The following is a 16084-nucleotide window of genomic DNA, read 5'->3' as shown; positions in this document are numbered from 1 at the left end:
AAACATTGTTTACAACGCATGCATCACAACGCGTGTCATTACAACAAAGGTTTACAACGCGAAATCCATTACAACACATGTCATTACATCGCATAATCCATTACAACGCATTCCCCAAAGTAATGCCCCTGCGGAGCTAGAATAGTAATTGCATTGTCATGGATTATGCGTTGTAACATCATGCGTTGTAATGGATTTTGTGATGTAAAAATTGCATTGTAATGACACGCGTTGTAACACGTGCGTTGTAAAGTGTGATATTCCTATAAAAAGTGATAGGCCCTTGAATGGCGCTGTCTGTCGATGTAAGTGTTGTAATGTGCTGCACCCTTGGCTGGCAGCCCTTTAATTCACATGCTAGGATGGGTACCCACAAATTCAGAGATGTGCAAATAACCACTTTTTCTAAACCACATATCTTGTTCTCCTTGATACCCATTTTTCACTCCTTATATTTTACCAAATGAATTGTTATGTACCCGGTACACAATGAAAAACCATTGCAAGATGCGGCTCAGTTATTTGCTCGGAGTACCTTGTGAGTCTACAACCCCTATATAGATCCCCGCAACCAGAAGGGTTCAGCGGACATAACGGTATATTGCTTTGAAAAATATGCCATAGTTAAAAGAAATTACAGGTGAAAATTTAGGCACAAATGGCTGTTCTTTTCAACTCATTTTCAATCTTTTTTTATTTCAACTGTTAATTTCTGTAGGAAAACCTTGAAGGATCTCCACAATTGAACCCATGCTGATTTCAGAATTGTGCCTACTTTGCAGAAATGTTTAGTTTTCCGGGAACCCTTATTGGTTTCACACCCATTTCTACCTTTAACTGGAAAGAGGTTGAAAGCTCAAAAAATGGGAGAAATGGTTAAAAAAAAATGCCAACACGGAGTTGGAAAATTTGGTTTTCTGACAAACGCCTGCCTGCTCCTGAAAGCTTGAAGATCGGAATGTTAGCACCGCAAACCCTTCATTGATACCATTTGCACAGAGCAGACGCTATCTGCTGCAGCACTTTTTTTCAAATATTTTCCCCCAAAACCCAAATGTAGCTATATTTTGGCAAATTTTTCAATCCCCTCCAGGGAAATCCACTAACCCTGGGTACCTTAATTCTCCGCATGATGTTTGAAAAAAAGGACACAAATTTGTCATGGATCCCTTATGTAGACAAACGGTTATGGGGGCCTAAGCATGAACTACACATAATAGCCAATAGGTTTAGCACGCAGGAGGCCTAGCAGCGCAGGTGTTAAAGATACAGAAAACATTGTTCTTTCATCATTTAAAGGTATTAAAGATGGCGGACATGATGTGTGATGCAACATCAAATACATGGTCACATTGCATGGGTCAACAGAGCTATATAAAAAACAATGTTTTCTAAACTTTCAAGATGTCTAACATGTTGTGTCATCACACTGGCTCACACAATGAGGTGGCCCTCTTGAAAGTGCAAAACATATGTTTCTATGCCTGCAAAGTGGCTGCCATGTTATGCAGCACAATGTGGCGATATGCCCCAGGTTGCACCAAGCAACGCAGTGGCTTCTTTTAACTATAGGAAACAATGTTTTCTATACATTTAACATCGACATTCACCACTATAGCTTTTGTAATACATGCACATTTAAAATCCTCAAGCATTGACAAATGCAACAACATCATCCACTCAAGATTGGCAAAGCGAAACCAACGGGCTTTGCCAATAGTTATTCCTTTAGCTGTAAAAATCAGATAAATGGTTAAGACAGCTAGATAAAGCTGCAAATACCACGCACCCTGCGGTGCACTACTACTCACCTATCCTGTGTTTCTCTAGTAAGGGAAGCCTAAGGCTGCACATACTCACCGTTTTTCTGTCCGTTGCCATTTCAAAATAAGTCCAAAAACCTTCTGATAGGGCTCAATGTTAACTTTGATGAACTCCAACTCAGGGTAGGTGCTCAGTTCCTGTTTGTAGAGAGCTTCTTCTTTATTAATAAATTCCATTGTCTCCTCTGCTTCCTGTATACGTTTTATCACTGTTCTCACGTCATTATTGTACTGTAATCAAATCAAAGGGTAGCTCTTTAATGGAGGGTCACTTCCGATTTTTAGTAAAGAACAATTGTTTCTAGGTTTAAAGGAATGTACAGATCTTCAGTTAACAATCCCAAAAAAAAAGCACATCTTTTTAACTGTATAATATACAAAATAGAAAATGAAAACATTATTTTTAGGAAGGGAGCCAGTTAGCACAGTTACTCTAATTAGTCTGGCTTTTGCTGTGAGTAGCATTTGAAAAGACAACAGGGGCCATATGTACTAATATATGGTTGCAGAAAGCTGTTCGCAATTTGTGACCAGTATTTTTGCGATCAGTAAAGATTTTTAAGAATGGACCTAACTAAAATATAGGCCAGTTTTTAACAATCTGAATTGTAGTGGGTTAGAATCCAGCCTACTGCATGCATATAAATGAGGTAGGCCACAAATTCCAACCCACTACAATTTCTTGCCATTAAAGGGATGATCGCCCGCTGGAGTCAGTAGACCATCATGTCTGTAATTGCCTTTAAATAAATATTTTTTTTATGCAGCTCGTTTTTTAAGGAAAATGGACTGCAAGTAAAAATTATTAAAAGTTTCACAAATGTTTACTAGGAGTAAGCAGTGGACCCATGCCGACAGCCACTGATGAAATAGCCCTTGTCTGATAATTCAAGAATGTTGTTTCTTCAAATCCTGATTCCAAACCACTACCACTTGCTAACATTGTCATTGAAAGTGTTACAACCTTGTTCCGATGTATATCCCATAGTTTTGATGTTGTTATATTGGCAATCACAATGTTGGGTTTGCCTGGAACTTATGCCTCCAAATTTGGATTTTAAAACATTTGTAGGATATATTTTTAAGAATATACCAAAGACCCCAGATCTTTCCAGAGCCATACTGAGTGACTTTTTCCTTTGCCCTTTTATTTCAAATTATGCTTTGTTCCATGTGTGGATAGTGTAGATGTTGGTGCGAAATTTGGGGGTTATTGCTTCAGCGAATGTTGAGGCAGTATAGTTACCCTACATACCTGGGATGTTGAAATGTGTGTTGTTCCTTCTGGGTTAGTGTCAAATTTCTACAACTCAAATGCTTATTCTTACATTTCTCAATGTGTGTGACTTGGTTAGAATTGTTAGGTCATGCAACTGGCTACTCACTTCTTGACTGTAGATGAGCTGGGTTTAACTCTTCCAACCTGTATCTCTTTTTGAAAGCTTGACATCACGTTCTTTGGGATTCAGTCAGGTTTGCTAGGTCTGCAAATGTTGGTAAACCTGAATGGGTAGGACAGGGGAGAGCGAGTAATGACACATCTAAGCTCATCATTTGTGAGAGGGCTAATCCACTAGGGATTTGCATCACATTCTCTGGCTGTTCAAAATGGGTAGCCATAGGTAACTAAATGACCCTGCGATCCATATGGCCGAGGAACCATGTATATGCTATCTTCTCTGGGGTCAGGACTTTCTATTTTCAACTTAAGAAATCCAAGAAGTTCTGTCGCACCCTCGAGAAAGCCTGGAGAAAAAACCCTACCACTGACAACCTGACCACCTTCAAGAACGCCACCCGCAAACACCACCAACTGATCCGATCCACCAAGAAATCAGCATTCAAGGATCGACTTGACAACAATGCCCACAACAGCAAAGAACTATTCAACATCGTCAAAGAATTTACCAATCCCACCGCCGGCACCAACGACATCACTCCCTCCCAAGACCTCTGCGACTCCCTAGCCTCATTCTTCCACAACAAAATCGCCGACATACATAACAGCTTTGAAAACCAATCCGGAGACCAATCCACTCCACCCACCTCCGAACTAAAACCCCCCTCTAACAACCTTTGCGCCTGGAACCCAATCACCACTGAAGACACCATCCGCCTGATGAACTCCATCCACTCAGGATCGCCAACCGACCCATGTCCCCACCACATTTTCAACAAAGCAGACTCCATTATCGCACCCCATCTCCGAGACGTCATCAACTGCTCCCTCAACTCCGCTACCTTCCCGGAAAGCTGGAAACATGCCGAACTCAGCACCCTTCTGAAGAAACCCACAGCAGACCCCACTGAACTTAAGAACTACCGCCCCATCTCGCTCCTCCCATTCCCTGCCAAAGTCATTGAGAAAGCCGTCGACAGTCAGCTCGCCGCCTTCCTCGAATCCAACAAATCCCTAGACCCCTCACAGTCCGGCTTCCGAGCCAAACACAGCACCGAAACCGCCCTCATCGCAGCAACAGACGACATTCGAACATTACTGGACAACGGAGAAACAGTTGCCCTCATACTACTTGACCTCTCCGCAGCCTTCAACACAGTCTGTCAGAGCACCCTCATACAACGCCTCAGCAACGTCGGAATACAAGGAAAAGCATTGGACTGGATCATCTCATTCCTCGCCGGAAGAACCCAGAGAGTCCGCCTCCCCCTTTTAGATCAGAGGCCACCGAAGTCATCTGCGGCGTACCACAAGGATCATCACTCAGTCCCACCCTCTTCAACATATACATGAGTCCCCTTGCATCCATCGCGCACCAACACAACCTCAACATCATCTCCTACGCAGACGACACCCAGCTGATCCTCTCCCTCACCAAAGACCCAAACACCGCCAAAACCAACTTACACGAAGGAATGAAAGATGTAGCCGAGTGGATGAAGAACAGCCGCCTAAAACTGAACTCGGATAAAACGGAAGTCCTCATCTTAGGCTCATCCCCCTCTGCTTGGGACGACTCATGGTGGCCACCGGCCCTGGGAACCGCACCCATACCAATGGACCACGCACGTAACCTAGGCTTCATCCTGGACTCCTCCCTCTCGATGACCAGACAAGTCAACGCCGTCTCATCATCATGCTTCAACATCCTACGCATGCTCAAAAAAATCTTCCGTTGGATCCCCACTGAAACAAGAAAAACGGTCACCCACGCACTGGTCACAAGCAGACTGGATTACGGAAACACCCTTTACGCCGGAACCACAGCCAAACTACAGAAAAAACTCCAACGCATCCAAAACGCCTCAGCCAGACTCATACTAGACATCCCCCGCCAAGCCCACATTTCCGGTCACCTGAAAGACCTCCACTGGCTCCCTGTCAACAAGAGAATAACGTTCCGTCTCCTCACCCACGCACACAAAGCCCTCTACGACCTAGGACCCGAATGCCTCAACACGCGCCTGTCCTTTTACACCCCCACCCGCCAACTACGATCGTCCAACCAAGCCCTCGCCGCAATTCCGCGCATCCAAAGATCCACCATGGGGGAAGATCCTTCTCCTACTTAGCAGCGAAAACGTGGAATTCTCTCCCCACCCACCTCCGCCTCACACAAAACCACCTCTCCTTCAGAAAGCAACTAAGAACTTGGATATTCGATAAGTAAAGTACCCCCCCCCCCTCAAGCGCCTTGAGACCCGAGTAGTGCGCTATACAAATTTTGAACTTGAACTTGAACTCCCTCCTCCCCCCTCCCCTTGAACATGGACTCCACCTGGACTGTAGTTAAGTAGCTTGGGGCTGATGACAGCTGTGCTGCCTTTCTAGACCACTGCTCTTCCTTTACAATCTCAAGCCTCCTTCTCCATCTCTAGCTCCTCTCAATAATGGACTGGGCTGATTAGAGAAATGCTATTTTCACAGAGTTGAAGTGGCACACATATATTTCACATACTCCTTTGCTACTTGGCCGAAGGACAAGAAGGTTCTATAAGAAACATTGAGTACGGAGTGACTAATTACATTAATTGGGCAGCAACTATTGGCTCAGTCGGCAAAGTTAAGAGGAGTTGTAAAGTTATTTTATTAAATTTAACTGCAACTACAGATGGGTGTGTTGACCAAATGTAGGAGTTAGAGTTTTAAAAACAGGCACAAGGTGGGAAAATAACAGAAGAAAGGATCATGTAGCGTACAAATGAATTCCAGGTAATGCTAAAGAAGGAGTATAAAATGTGTTTCTAGAAATTTTAGACGTTTGAGTCACTTTGTTAAAATATACAACATGGATGTATTTCTCAAATGGTACAAAATACAAATAGCTCCATGCTCTACATATTGTCCAATTTCACATTTTTAGTAAGCTTCCTGATGTAGTATAATCTGAATGGACAATCGATTGAAAGTGCTTAAGTGTATATAAAAGCAGATAGTCAACGGTCACAAAACTTCTCAGTTTTATTTTTTGACCAAGTCTTAATTGGTCCCACAGTAATAATATGGTTATGACAATCCTAGTGCATCTATAGTAACATAAATGGTGGCGTGGGGTCCCAGGGAATCGAAATTTAAAGACCACGAGGAGAACTTCCCAAAAATATAATCAGTAACACGATGCCACCTCGGGTCTGGATATTTAGCACAAGATTTTTATCATATTAACTGGATGTGCAATCTCTTTTGTGAACTCTCTCAAAATTATAATAAATCCTACCAAAAGAGGGGGAATCATCCCTTTAGGACTAGAACCCTCACTCACCCAAGGGTGAAATGCTTCATCATATGGGTTCCTCCTACCAGTAGGAAATCCTAGTCCTACTGGCAGCTACAACTTCCTCACTGTGAGGAAGGAGCTCAGGTGTTTTCATAGATGTTCAATCATGGAGCTAGGATGCTAAATTCCCATATGTGAGGATTACGGTGTAGTGAGGGTGCAGCGCTGCAAGCTAAGGTAGAGATGTTCATGTGGGTCAGTTGTATTTACAGGGTTCTAGGTGGAGCGGCAGACAATGAAGCTGTCCCAAGTCAACATTGCTCGAAGCGTCAGATGGCTAGACTTAGTGGTGAAAAAAAAAAGCCAAAATGCATCAGTCAAAAGCACAGGGCTGAGAAGAACACACATCCTCAAGGCAGAATTGGGTGAATACATATACACTTTTGGAAGCCTGATTGGCCTGAGGGCCTAGGAACCTTACTGGTGACGGCCAGAGATTCAGGGTATTGTGTTTTTGACCCCTTAGATTTGCTACACATCCTCAAGGCAGAATTGGGTGAATACATAGACACTTTTGGAAGCCTGATTGGCCTGAGGGCCTAGGAACCTTACTGGTGACGGCCAGAGATTCAGGGTATTGTGTTTTTGACCCCTTAGATTTGCTACTCGTTGTGCAATCACTCACACCTAATAGTTATGCAGCCTTTTAACACCAATCTTCGGAGGTATCTAAGTTTTTAAGTTGTGTCTACTTTGCAGATGTGCATCACGGTGAATTTGAACTGGGGTCCATATGTCATGCATGCTGCCAACACTCTCTACTGTGCTGGTCACTTTGTTTGATATGACAGATCATCAAGAGCTCTTCTCACAAAGCACGTCAAATACAACAGACTACATCACATACACTAGCCAAAACAGGGTAGATGTCTGTAATTAACTGTCACCGGCTTCTTTGAAGTAACACTCAAAGTTTATGAAATGATTGTAAGTTTTTGCTTGGAATCACTCAGGTTGAAATGTGGGTGTTTCTCGGTGATCATCGGTGTCTTATGTAGATGTGCACTTGCCACGTATCTTTCCTGCTCCATCTAGCACAGGTTTGTGTTTTATTATTTTTATATTTTCTATATCTCATTTGTCTGGAAATAAAACTAACATAAATATTGAGAGATGTAGATTCACAGCAGTCGAGCATTTGTCCGCCAGGGCCAACATTACTATATATGAAATTAAGGTATTTGCCACAAAAGCCAACAGCTAACAATATTAGGGGGCGAGATTTAGAACGTTGAAATCAGGTGTAACTTAAATAAAAGACTACATTAGAAAATTATTTTGTGTGATCATATATTATAAATGCGGGGTAAGTTTGTGTTAGAGAACTGACTTGTGTAACATGGTATTCTCAGCTAGATTGCAAACCATTGCTTTTTGTTTCTGTTCGATTTTATAAATGCCAATAAAATGTTTTATTAAAAAAAATACAAATCACTTTTATCCCTTTAAGTAAGTATGTATTTTGAGGCAAATGTTAACAATCTACATCTTAGCATTGTGATTTAACTACAATGAAGCACTGTACAAATTGTATAAAAGGAGGGAGTGCATAAGGGGAAACATGGACCAGGACCTCTTCAGGCACCAGTATATATTGTAACTCTCATTGCAAAAGTATTGAACAATATTAATGTCCAAAACCTGCTGCATCATGTCCAGTTCAGAACATTCTGCAAATTCTTGCATTCGGCGGCCAAGCTTTTCCAGTTCCATCATCAGTTTCTCCTTTGTGCCAGTGAGCTCCATTTCTCCTTTGCGTTTAGCTTCTTCAAACAGCTGAAAAAGACATTTTGTTTAGGGTGAAATAAAATAATTTAAAAAGTCTTAGGTCATCATTCATGTTATCTGAAATTACAAGGTGATTTTCAAATCTTAAACCCCAAAAGACAACAGTACAACACAACATTAGGAGGACCAGCAATGCATAGAATGATTAGGTAAGGGGAAAGTGCTGATCACTAATAGCAACTGTTCTAGATCTAATTAGGACTTCAAATGCTGAATAATGTTAGTAAAGACAGAAGTACCTTCCCACTGCGAGTAAAAGGGATGTAAGAAACACTTTATAGAATGTCATTTTATCAACAGGCGTTTTCCAAATAGATATCTGATTCCCAAATAACGGCATGACCATTTCTTTTCTAAATTGTATGAGCCTAACAACCTTTTCTGCATCTAAGTAGAACCTTGATGACCAGAACACTGCTCGGTCAATTCACACTCAGTATGAGTGTACATTTGCACCCACAGGTGGACATGAGTTCTGTGGATAATCCCCCAGTGTGGCAGATTGTCTGCAGTGCTACGTTTAGGTGAAGGCGTGGGAAGGGGGTTATGTGAGAAAAGAGGAACTGTTTCCAGTGTCCCCCTAAGTTTGCCCCCATTTTGACTACTAGGTGCTGGTTTTCTGACTCTGATTGTGCCCTGGGCTCTGCTAACCAACCCAGGACTTGTGCTGTGATTAAAAGTGCATGGTAATTAGGTACTGACAGACCCCTGTAAGTCACTAGTATATAATAAGGCAGAGGTTGTAAACTACCTATACGCCCCTAGACCCTAAATAATAGGGAAGAGAGGTTTAGAGGCCCAGTAGATTTCTTGCACTAGAGTGTGCACTGCTGTGTTGTCTGCTGTCATTTTAAAGACAGCCCTGCTTTGCAGACTGTCTTCAAAATTAAATTATATGCAGATTCGACTTTGGAATTAAAGGTACTTCCAAAGTAGTAATCTGCATTAGTTTTAGATGTGTCACCCCTAATGTATCACTAGGTGCCACAGGGGCAGGGTGCCATGTAACTATAACCAGGGATTTATACAATATGTTTTATATGCCATGTGAGGAACAAACTGCCAACTTTGTTTCCCCCACCCCTCCCTCCATTGTACATAATGAGCTCCATAATCTAACATTGGAATATTTTATTTAAGTATAAAAACTGACAGCAGCAAGATAAAACTATCATTCAAGGTAACAGAATGTTAGTTGTGATAAATCCAACAACTTGCCACTGTTAGATTTCTATTAACTAACACAGAAAATGAGTTAATAAACTTTCTTTTCTGAAAGCCAAAACCCAGGCCTTCCAACTGCCCTCACCAGATTGTCTAGTCTCTGCCAGGCTGAGCCAAACTGTCTTAATGAGGTGTGAAGTAGCCTGCTAGCGAGAAAATTGATTTAATTTGGAAGGAGAACTACAGCTGCAGAAACTACAAGCAGGATGGGGGGGTATAGTGGCCAAACTGGTCTTCAAATGGATAATGACACTTTGGGACAGCACAGGCTCACCCTGACATCCTGCAACCCCAGCCACACAGGAGCCCCTGTGATTAGATTAGGAAAGGGGAGTTTTAGGGAATCTTTGCCATGCCACTGGGTTGGATTAGCTTGATCTAATTTCCAAGGACAACCTTACTCCATGTTGGATTTTGGAAGAATGGTGCTTTATGGGGAAATAATTTGCCACACTTTTGGAGGACGTGGTCATACACCTGGATGCACCTTCCATTGCATAAGTCAGGGGGTGCTCCCTCCTTGATGCTCAGGAACAGTGCATAAATGTGAAAGAATTGCCAAGCAACTGAGACCTGCGGCCTGAAACTACAAGGAGAAGGCCTGCCCTGCTGGAACCCTGGCCTGCATCCCAAAAGATTGCACTCTGATGGGCTGCACCTGCTGCACACTTGGAACTACAGCCCTGAGGACTATTCCTTGCTTCAAAAAGTATTAAGTAGTGGACTCCCTGCCAGCTACTGGTTAACGGAGCTCACCTGCATCATCTCCACCAAGAAGTCCCCACCCTGGAGAGCATTCAATGGAGTTTTAACGATTTGGCTCGGTGTATTGCTGGAATTATAGTGCCAACATCCCAAGGACCATCTCAGAGATTCTAAACCCCTGGATTGGTGTTGTGGACACTTTGAACCATCAAGAAGATCTTCTGGAAGAAGTTCCAGACATTTGGAGCAACTCTTGTTAAAAACTCCAGACGTTATGATGCATTGTGGGAGTTCTAGTCCCAGACCCCAATAGGCAAACCAGAGCACCTAAACCCTTGGCTAGTGCTGTGGACCACTCTCCTGCACCAAGAAACAATTCTGGAAATAATTGTAAAGAACTCTTGACTTTCTAGCCCAGCACAACCTTTTTTAACCCTTTAAGTGCTATTTGCTTCTAAGCGCTAGGTTTACTTTTCATCTTTAAAGATTCATATCTCTGGTTCCCTATATTGGATTTTTGCTGTATTGGTGTCTATTAGATCATAAAACTATATTATATTTTTATAAATTGGTGTTGGATTTTTATTGTGGGTTGTGTCTTACTTATTTAATGTATTGGCATTTTTAAATGCTTTACACAACTGTCTCCTAAGCTAAATATGACTACTCGATGCCAGCCCATAAGGGTTGAGCAAAGAAATTATTTATTGAGACCTTGACTGACCCTTTTATTGTGTTTGTGGCCTTATTACTAGTGGTTTGTCACTACTTATCGCTAATAATAAACCACTTTCCAGCAGGCACTACATGTGGATGGAAGTGCACAGCCTACTGAATATCCAGATACCCCCATGCCTGTTAGTCTTTACAAACATTTCTCAGGTCTTCTTGGACCCTGGAAAGGCACAGAAATCTAGTTCAGCAAACGTAAGTAAAGTCCACATTTGTAAAGCGCACAATCACCCGTAAGGGTCTCTAGGCGCTGGGGGGCCGTCGGGAAGATTAAGCGAGCTATTGCCCAGAGTCACATGGTGCTGGGCTAACCTGCCGCCGGAGCCGGGGATCGAACCGTGGTCCCCAGATTCCAGCGTCAGTCGCCCTGGCCGCGGCGCCACACCTCTGTGTTTGCATCCAGGGTAGCAAAGGGAAGTTAACAACTCCATATAGCTGCAAGGGTTAATGGAAAGTGGGTTGGCCATGGGAAATACATTTTTAACTGTCAAGAAAAAAAAAGTGCACGTTTCTGCCAGGCTTACTGAAAAAGATTCTTGAAGAAAGGATCTTGCACTGTCTGAGGGGGATGGAATCTCCCTTGTGTCTGCTGAGGTCATATAGGTTATAGGTACTGTTTTAGATTCTACAGAGTATGGCTGTACAACGCAGAATAGTGGTACAGACGGAAAAATTAGGAAACCTTAACATATCACTGGGAACATAACAGCAGATTCTGTCATTAAAATCCAATTCAAACCAGTAATTATTTATAATTAAAATCACTGTAGTGTTTTACTTTTTTATCCATTACTTTTAACTTTGTAGGTTAGAATCATGCAGCCAACAAGTGTTTCACTCTGGCGATTTAGGTTAAGTCGTTTCTTATGGTTTCAAAGATTTATTTCAAGCTATCTTTTGGAGTACCCTAATTTTGAAGATTGGCACGCAGGTCACGTCATGCGTTTATGTCGGTAACAGCAGCATTATCATGACGGTCACGCGTGCCTTTAATTTTTTGGATCATGATAAAGTTTAGTGTTTCTACAGCCATAAGAAAACTCTTCAGCTGATATGCATAATCGAAACATACGTCGGCATTATGATTCTCACTAAAAAACTTGAAGGAAAGAAGAAAAAACACACTATTCTGAACTGGATTTGAATCACTCGCCCTGATACTTCTTATCGGTAGTTACTGAATTCCTAAGCATACTCCAAGGTAGTTTTGTGAATCCCAAAAAGTCAGCACTCTAGGCAAATAATAGACCAAATGTCTACAATGCGTATAACTGGACCTTTTCAAAAACACTTTGTTAATCAGATTCATTTTGAGTAACGTAACACTAACCGTGTAATTGACCAACACCAATTAGAATTCCGTTTACTTGGCAACAAAGAGAGTCGACACAAGTTGGCTTGTACTGAGACTGTTCATCTCTATGTTTCAGGTTCTACACATACTAACCTCATCATTTTGATCAAAAATAGGGTTAATATTCTGCGGCCAGAGGAACACAGTGGTGTTGAGTTCAAGATCTTCATTTGGAAAAATGTAAACATCGAGTAGGTAATCCAGCTGGCGATGGACCTCCTAAAAGGTAGATGACACGGTTACTTACGAGCGAAAAAATGAAAACATAATTATTCACATATCTGAAATTAATTAATCGCCACAAATATCAAAAGTCAAATTACCACTACTCAAGGGTGGTAAAATGTGTAAAAAGTGCATATGATAAAAAAATTAACACTTTAAAAAGCTCAGCATATATAAATAATTTCATATTGCTAAATTTTGTACAATACATTGTCATGGATACCAATTCCCAAAGACAAATTACTAGAAAGCAAATGGCATACTTTCTAATCTTTTAAAACACAGTAATACCTTGTAATGGCAAAATAAGTTTGGAGATCGGTATAGTATATTGCATGGTAACCACACTGAATTTTACAAGACAAGACAAGCTTGCCACATATCAAGGTTCAAAAGCACTAACGTCCTGATGTATCAAAGGGATTTACTCATTCAAGGGCCAGATGTACGACCATTTGATTTTGCGCCTCGCAATTTGCGACAAATTGCGAGGCGGAAAATCAAATGTACAACAGTGTGTTTAACACTGGTTGCGATTCCCAATGGGGTAGCAAATTGCAAGGCTCATTAATATATATGAGCCTCTCGCAATTTGCGAGCCCATTGGGAATGACAGGCCCTCACATGGATGGTGGCCTGCTGGGCTCAGCAGACCACCATGTCTGGGACTGCTTTTAAATGAAGCAGTTTGTTTTTTAAAATGCAGCCTGTTTTCCTTAAAGGAAAACAGGATTTTTTAAGGGCAGGGAGTGGTCTATGGTAGGTGGTAATTGCGAATGTTTTGCAACCGCAATTGCGGTTGCCAAACAATAGTACGGGGGTTTGAGACTCGCTATTTGGAAGGGAACAACCCTTCCAAATAGCGAGTTTCTGAACACTTTTTTGTGAGTCGCAATTCATTTGCGACTCGCAAAATTGTGTTGGTACATGGCCATGACAATTTTAGCATGCGCAAACGGGTCACTAACCCGTTTGTGCATGCTAAAATTGTTCGTACATCTGGCCCTCAGTGTCTATGGGAAAACATGTTGATACATAAAGACCTAGTAGACCCTGTTTCCAGATATAGGAGAGGGCAAATACTGCCCTTCTGCTATAGTGATGAGAGAAGGTTATTTTTCTTTAATAAGGACCTTCATGTCTATACTTGCGGTTATCCAGAAGTTCCTATGGACTGCAGGACGATGGAGTTCATGGCACCTCAAAAACTTACATTTGAGATAAGAGTGGCTCGAGATCAAAGACTATTGACGCCTTTGTATTTAGAACTGTGGTGTATTTCCTCTACTTTCATGTACTGCCAGTGCTTAATTTGAGCCGGTGGTTTCCGGTGCTGGGCACCAGCACTTAATTGTCAGCACCAGCGCTTATTAACTTCTGCCACATGATGGCACTGTTTAGCTAATTTGAAGACGAACACAACAACAGTTGTTTATTAATTAAATATACAGTAAAATAGTTAATACCTGCTTCCCAAGCCATTCTTATAGCTTTGGGGGTCAGGAATAGTATGAATTGTCACACATATAGGAGTGTGATGGTTAGTAGTTGTGTTGGTAGTATCATTGGCAGCACCAGCAGGGGCAATGTGTGGTGCAAGCTACAGTGCCTCCTGACGAGGGCCATGGCACTTATTTTTTAACAAATGAAGCACTGCTCATTGGCAGTATTTTACCTACCTGAAAGATTGTGGTCAATTATGCATCTGTACTTCCTGTGTGCGACTGACACCATTGAAAAGCAAGGCCTTAACGCAGGCATCTGCAGCCCCTGCGGCGTATGGGGCTCTAAACACTTCAGGCCCACCTCCCCCTTCAGGAGGCCTCCACTCAGTCCAAGGCCAATGAATACGTGTAAGATCTGTAGACTCGGACACCTCATGACATTATGTAGGGGGGCCCCATCATTTTGGGTTACAGCACTGACCAAAGGAGGATATAGGTCAGCTGTTTTTGTACCTTAAAGGATGCAAGCACCTGGGATTCGAGAAACCCGAGCTGCAGAGCTTTGTGCCCTGAAATATGTTTGATATATGAGAAGCCTGCACCTTGCTTGTGCCTTCACGGTTTTATGCTTCCAAATGATTACAAATTAGGATTCAAACCAATTATTTCCCTATTAATGACCAGCTCAAAGGAGTAATTTAATTTAAATATTTTGCTATCTATCACAATGAAAAGATAGGCAGGTAGAGCGAAATGGTTTTGAATAGTTTGACAAACGGATAAACTACAAATAAACTTGAATCAAAAAGTAGAGTGATGTCCAGCAGGTCACCAGATTAAGGCCCTGCCTGGTTCTTAGTGGCACAGTAACTCCACATTACCCACTTTACCCACTACCAAGTGTTGGCGCATGATTTCGAATTCCAGGTTGTGCAAAATTAGTTCACAATTTGCCCCTTGGAGACTTTTGCCAGGAAATTCCTGGTGAATTCAGACAGGTAAAAGTGGTTGGAAGAAGGAAACCCTGCTTTATTCGAGTATGTAGAATAAAGTACCATGCTGCCTCCCATATTCTGAGCAGAAATACTCGATATGTAACTGCACCTAAAAACAAGCTTTGAAAATGCAATAGGTCTCACCTTTGATTAAGTTAAAGCCATGTGCTTTGCTAATGGTATTGTATAGCAAAGCAAATGGCTTTAACTTAATGAAAGGCGAGACCTACTGCATTTTTGATGCCAAACTTTTCTCCTGAATTTTGACCTCTTGTCCTGAATGCTTGTCCTGAATTTTACACTCACCGTCCTGAATCTGCACCCATGTCAGTTGGTCACCCTACAGGGGGAATGGCTGCTTTAAGAATGGCTGCTCCTCTTCTACAAAGGCACAGATGAGCAAAAGAATGATTGAGTGAAATGCTACGCTGAAGCTACCAGTGATTGAATATAATTCGGGCATTCTCTCCCTCTCAGTGAGCCAGCCTGGGCCATGTGCCAGGAAGTGGGCACCGTAGCTCGCTGTGCTCTGAGAACTCAGGCAGTCTTCATTGGTGAGGTCCAAGAAAGCCAAAACACGCACAGGGTTCGTGTTCCCCCTATGAATACAGAGGTTTGGGCCAGGCTGCTCCTCTCGGAGGCAGGCCATGATGGTTCATTGGTATGCGGTCGTACCTTTACTGCAGTGTCGGCCACAACAGACGTACGTGCTCAGATTCGTTTCCATTTTATATTTTTCACTCTCCTGAGCTAACAAAATTCTGAGAGCAGGCTGATTGACAGTATTAAGAACTTTATATTTTAAAAACCTGGAAGCCCTGGAGCAGCCCGCTGGCTGCAGCTTCAACTTTGAGACATAGCTAAGTGCCCCCACTTGACCTCCCCCCGGTGAGAGCGGCCACACAGACTTGCTGGCTGTCTCAAAGCAAGGCTCGTCCAGAGAGATACACAAACAGACTCTTGGAAACAAAGTGCATCTCACAGGATGTCAGTGAGACCAGTGTCAAGCGTCAGGTCACGCTGTCTCTTAGGCCCAGCGAGACCCAGGTCAAGGGTC

At 42.4% G+C, this 16084-nt stretch overlaps 1 protein-coding gene across 1 annotated transcript in view; it reads right to left on the bottom strand.

Moving 5' to 3' along the window:
• Positions 1 to 16084, bottom strand: part of DNAH12 (dynein axonemal heavy chain 12) — a 1534490-nt gene that overhangs the window by 1235560 nt on the left and 282846 nt on the right. Inside the window, exons 14-16 of the mRNA XM_078661571.1 lie at positions 12456 to 12581; positions 8201 to 8335; positions 1861 to 2054 (exon numbers count right to left, since the gene is read on the bottom strand). Coding sequence (XP_078517697.1) covers positions 1861 to 2054; positions 8201 to 8335; positions 12456 to 12581 — 455 coding nt within the window. The remainder of the gene's footprint in view (positions 1 to 1860; positions 2055 to 8200; positions 8336 to 12455; positions 12582 to 16084) is intronic.

This window comes from Lissotriton helveticus, chromosome 9 (genome assembly GCF_964261635.1).
Source record: "Lissotriton helveticus chromosome 9, aLisHel1.1, whole genome shotgun sequence".
Taxonomy (NCBI): Eukaryota; Metazoa; Chordata; class Amphibia; order Caudata; family Salamandridae; genus Lissotriton; species Lissotriton helveticus.
Note: the sequence above shows the minus strand (reverse complement) of the source record. Positions and strands in the feature narration are given on the sequence as shown.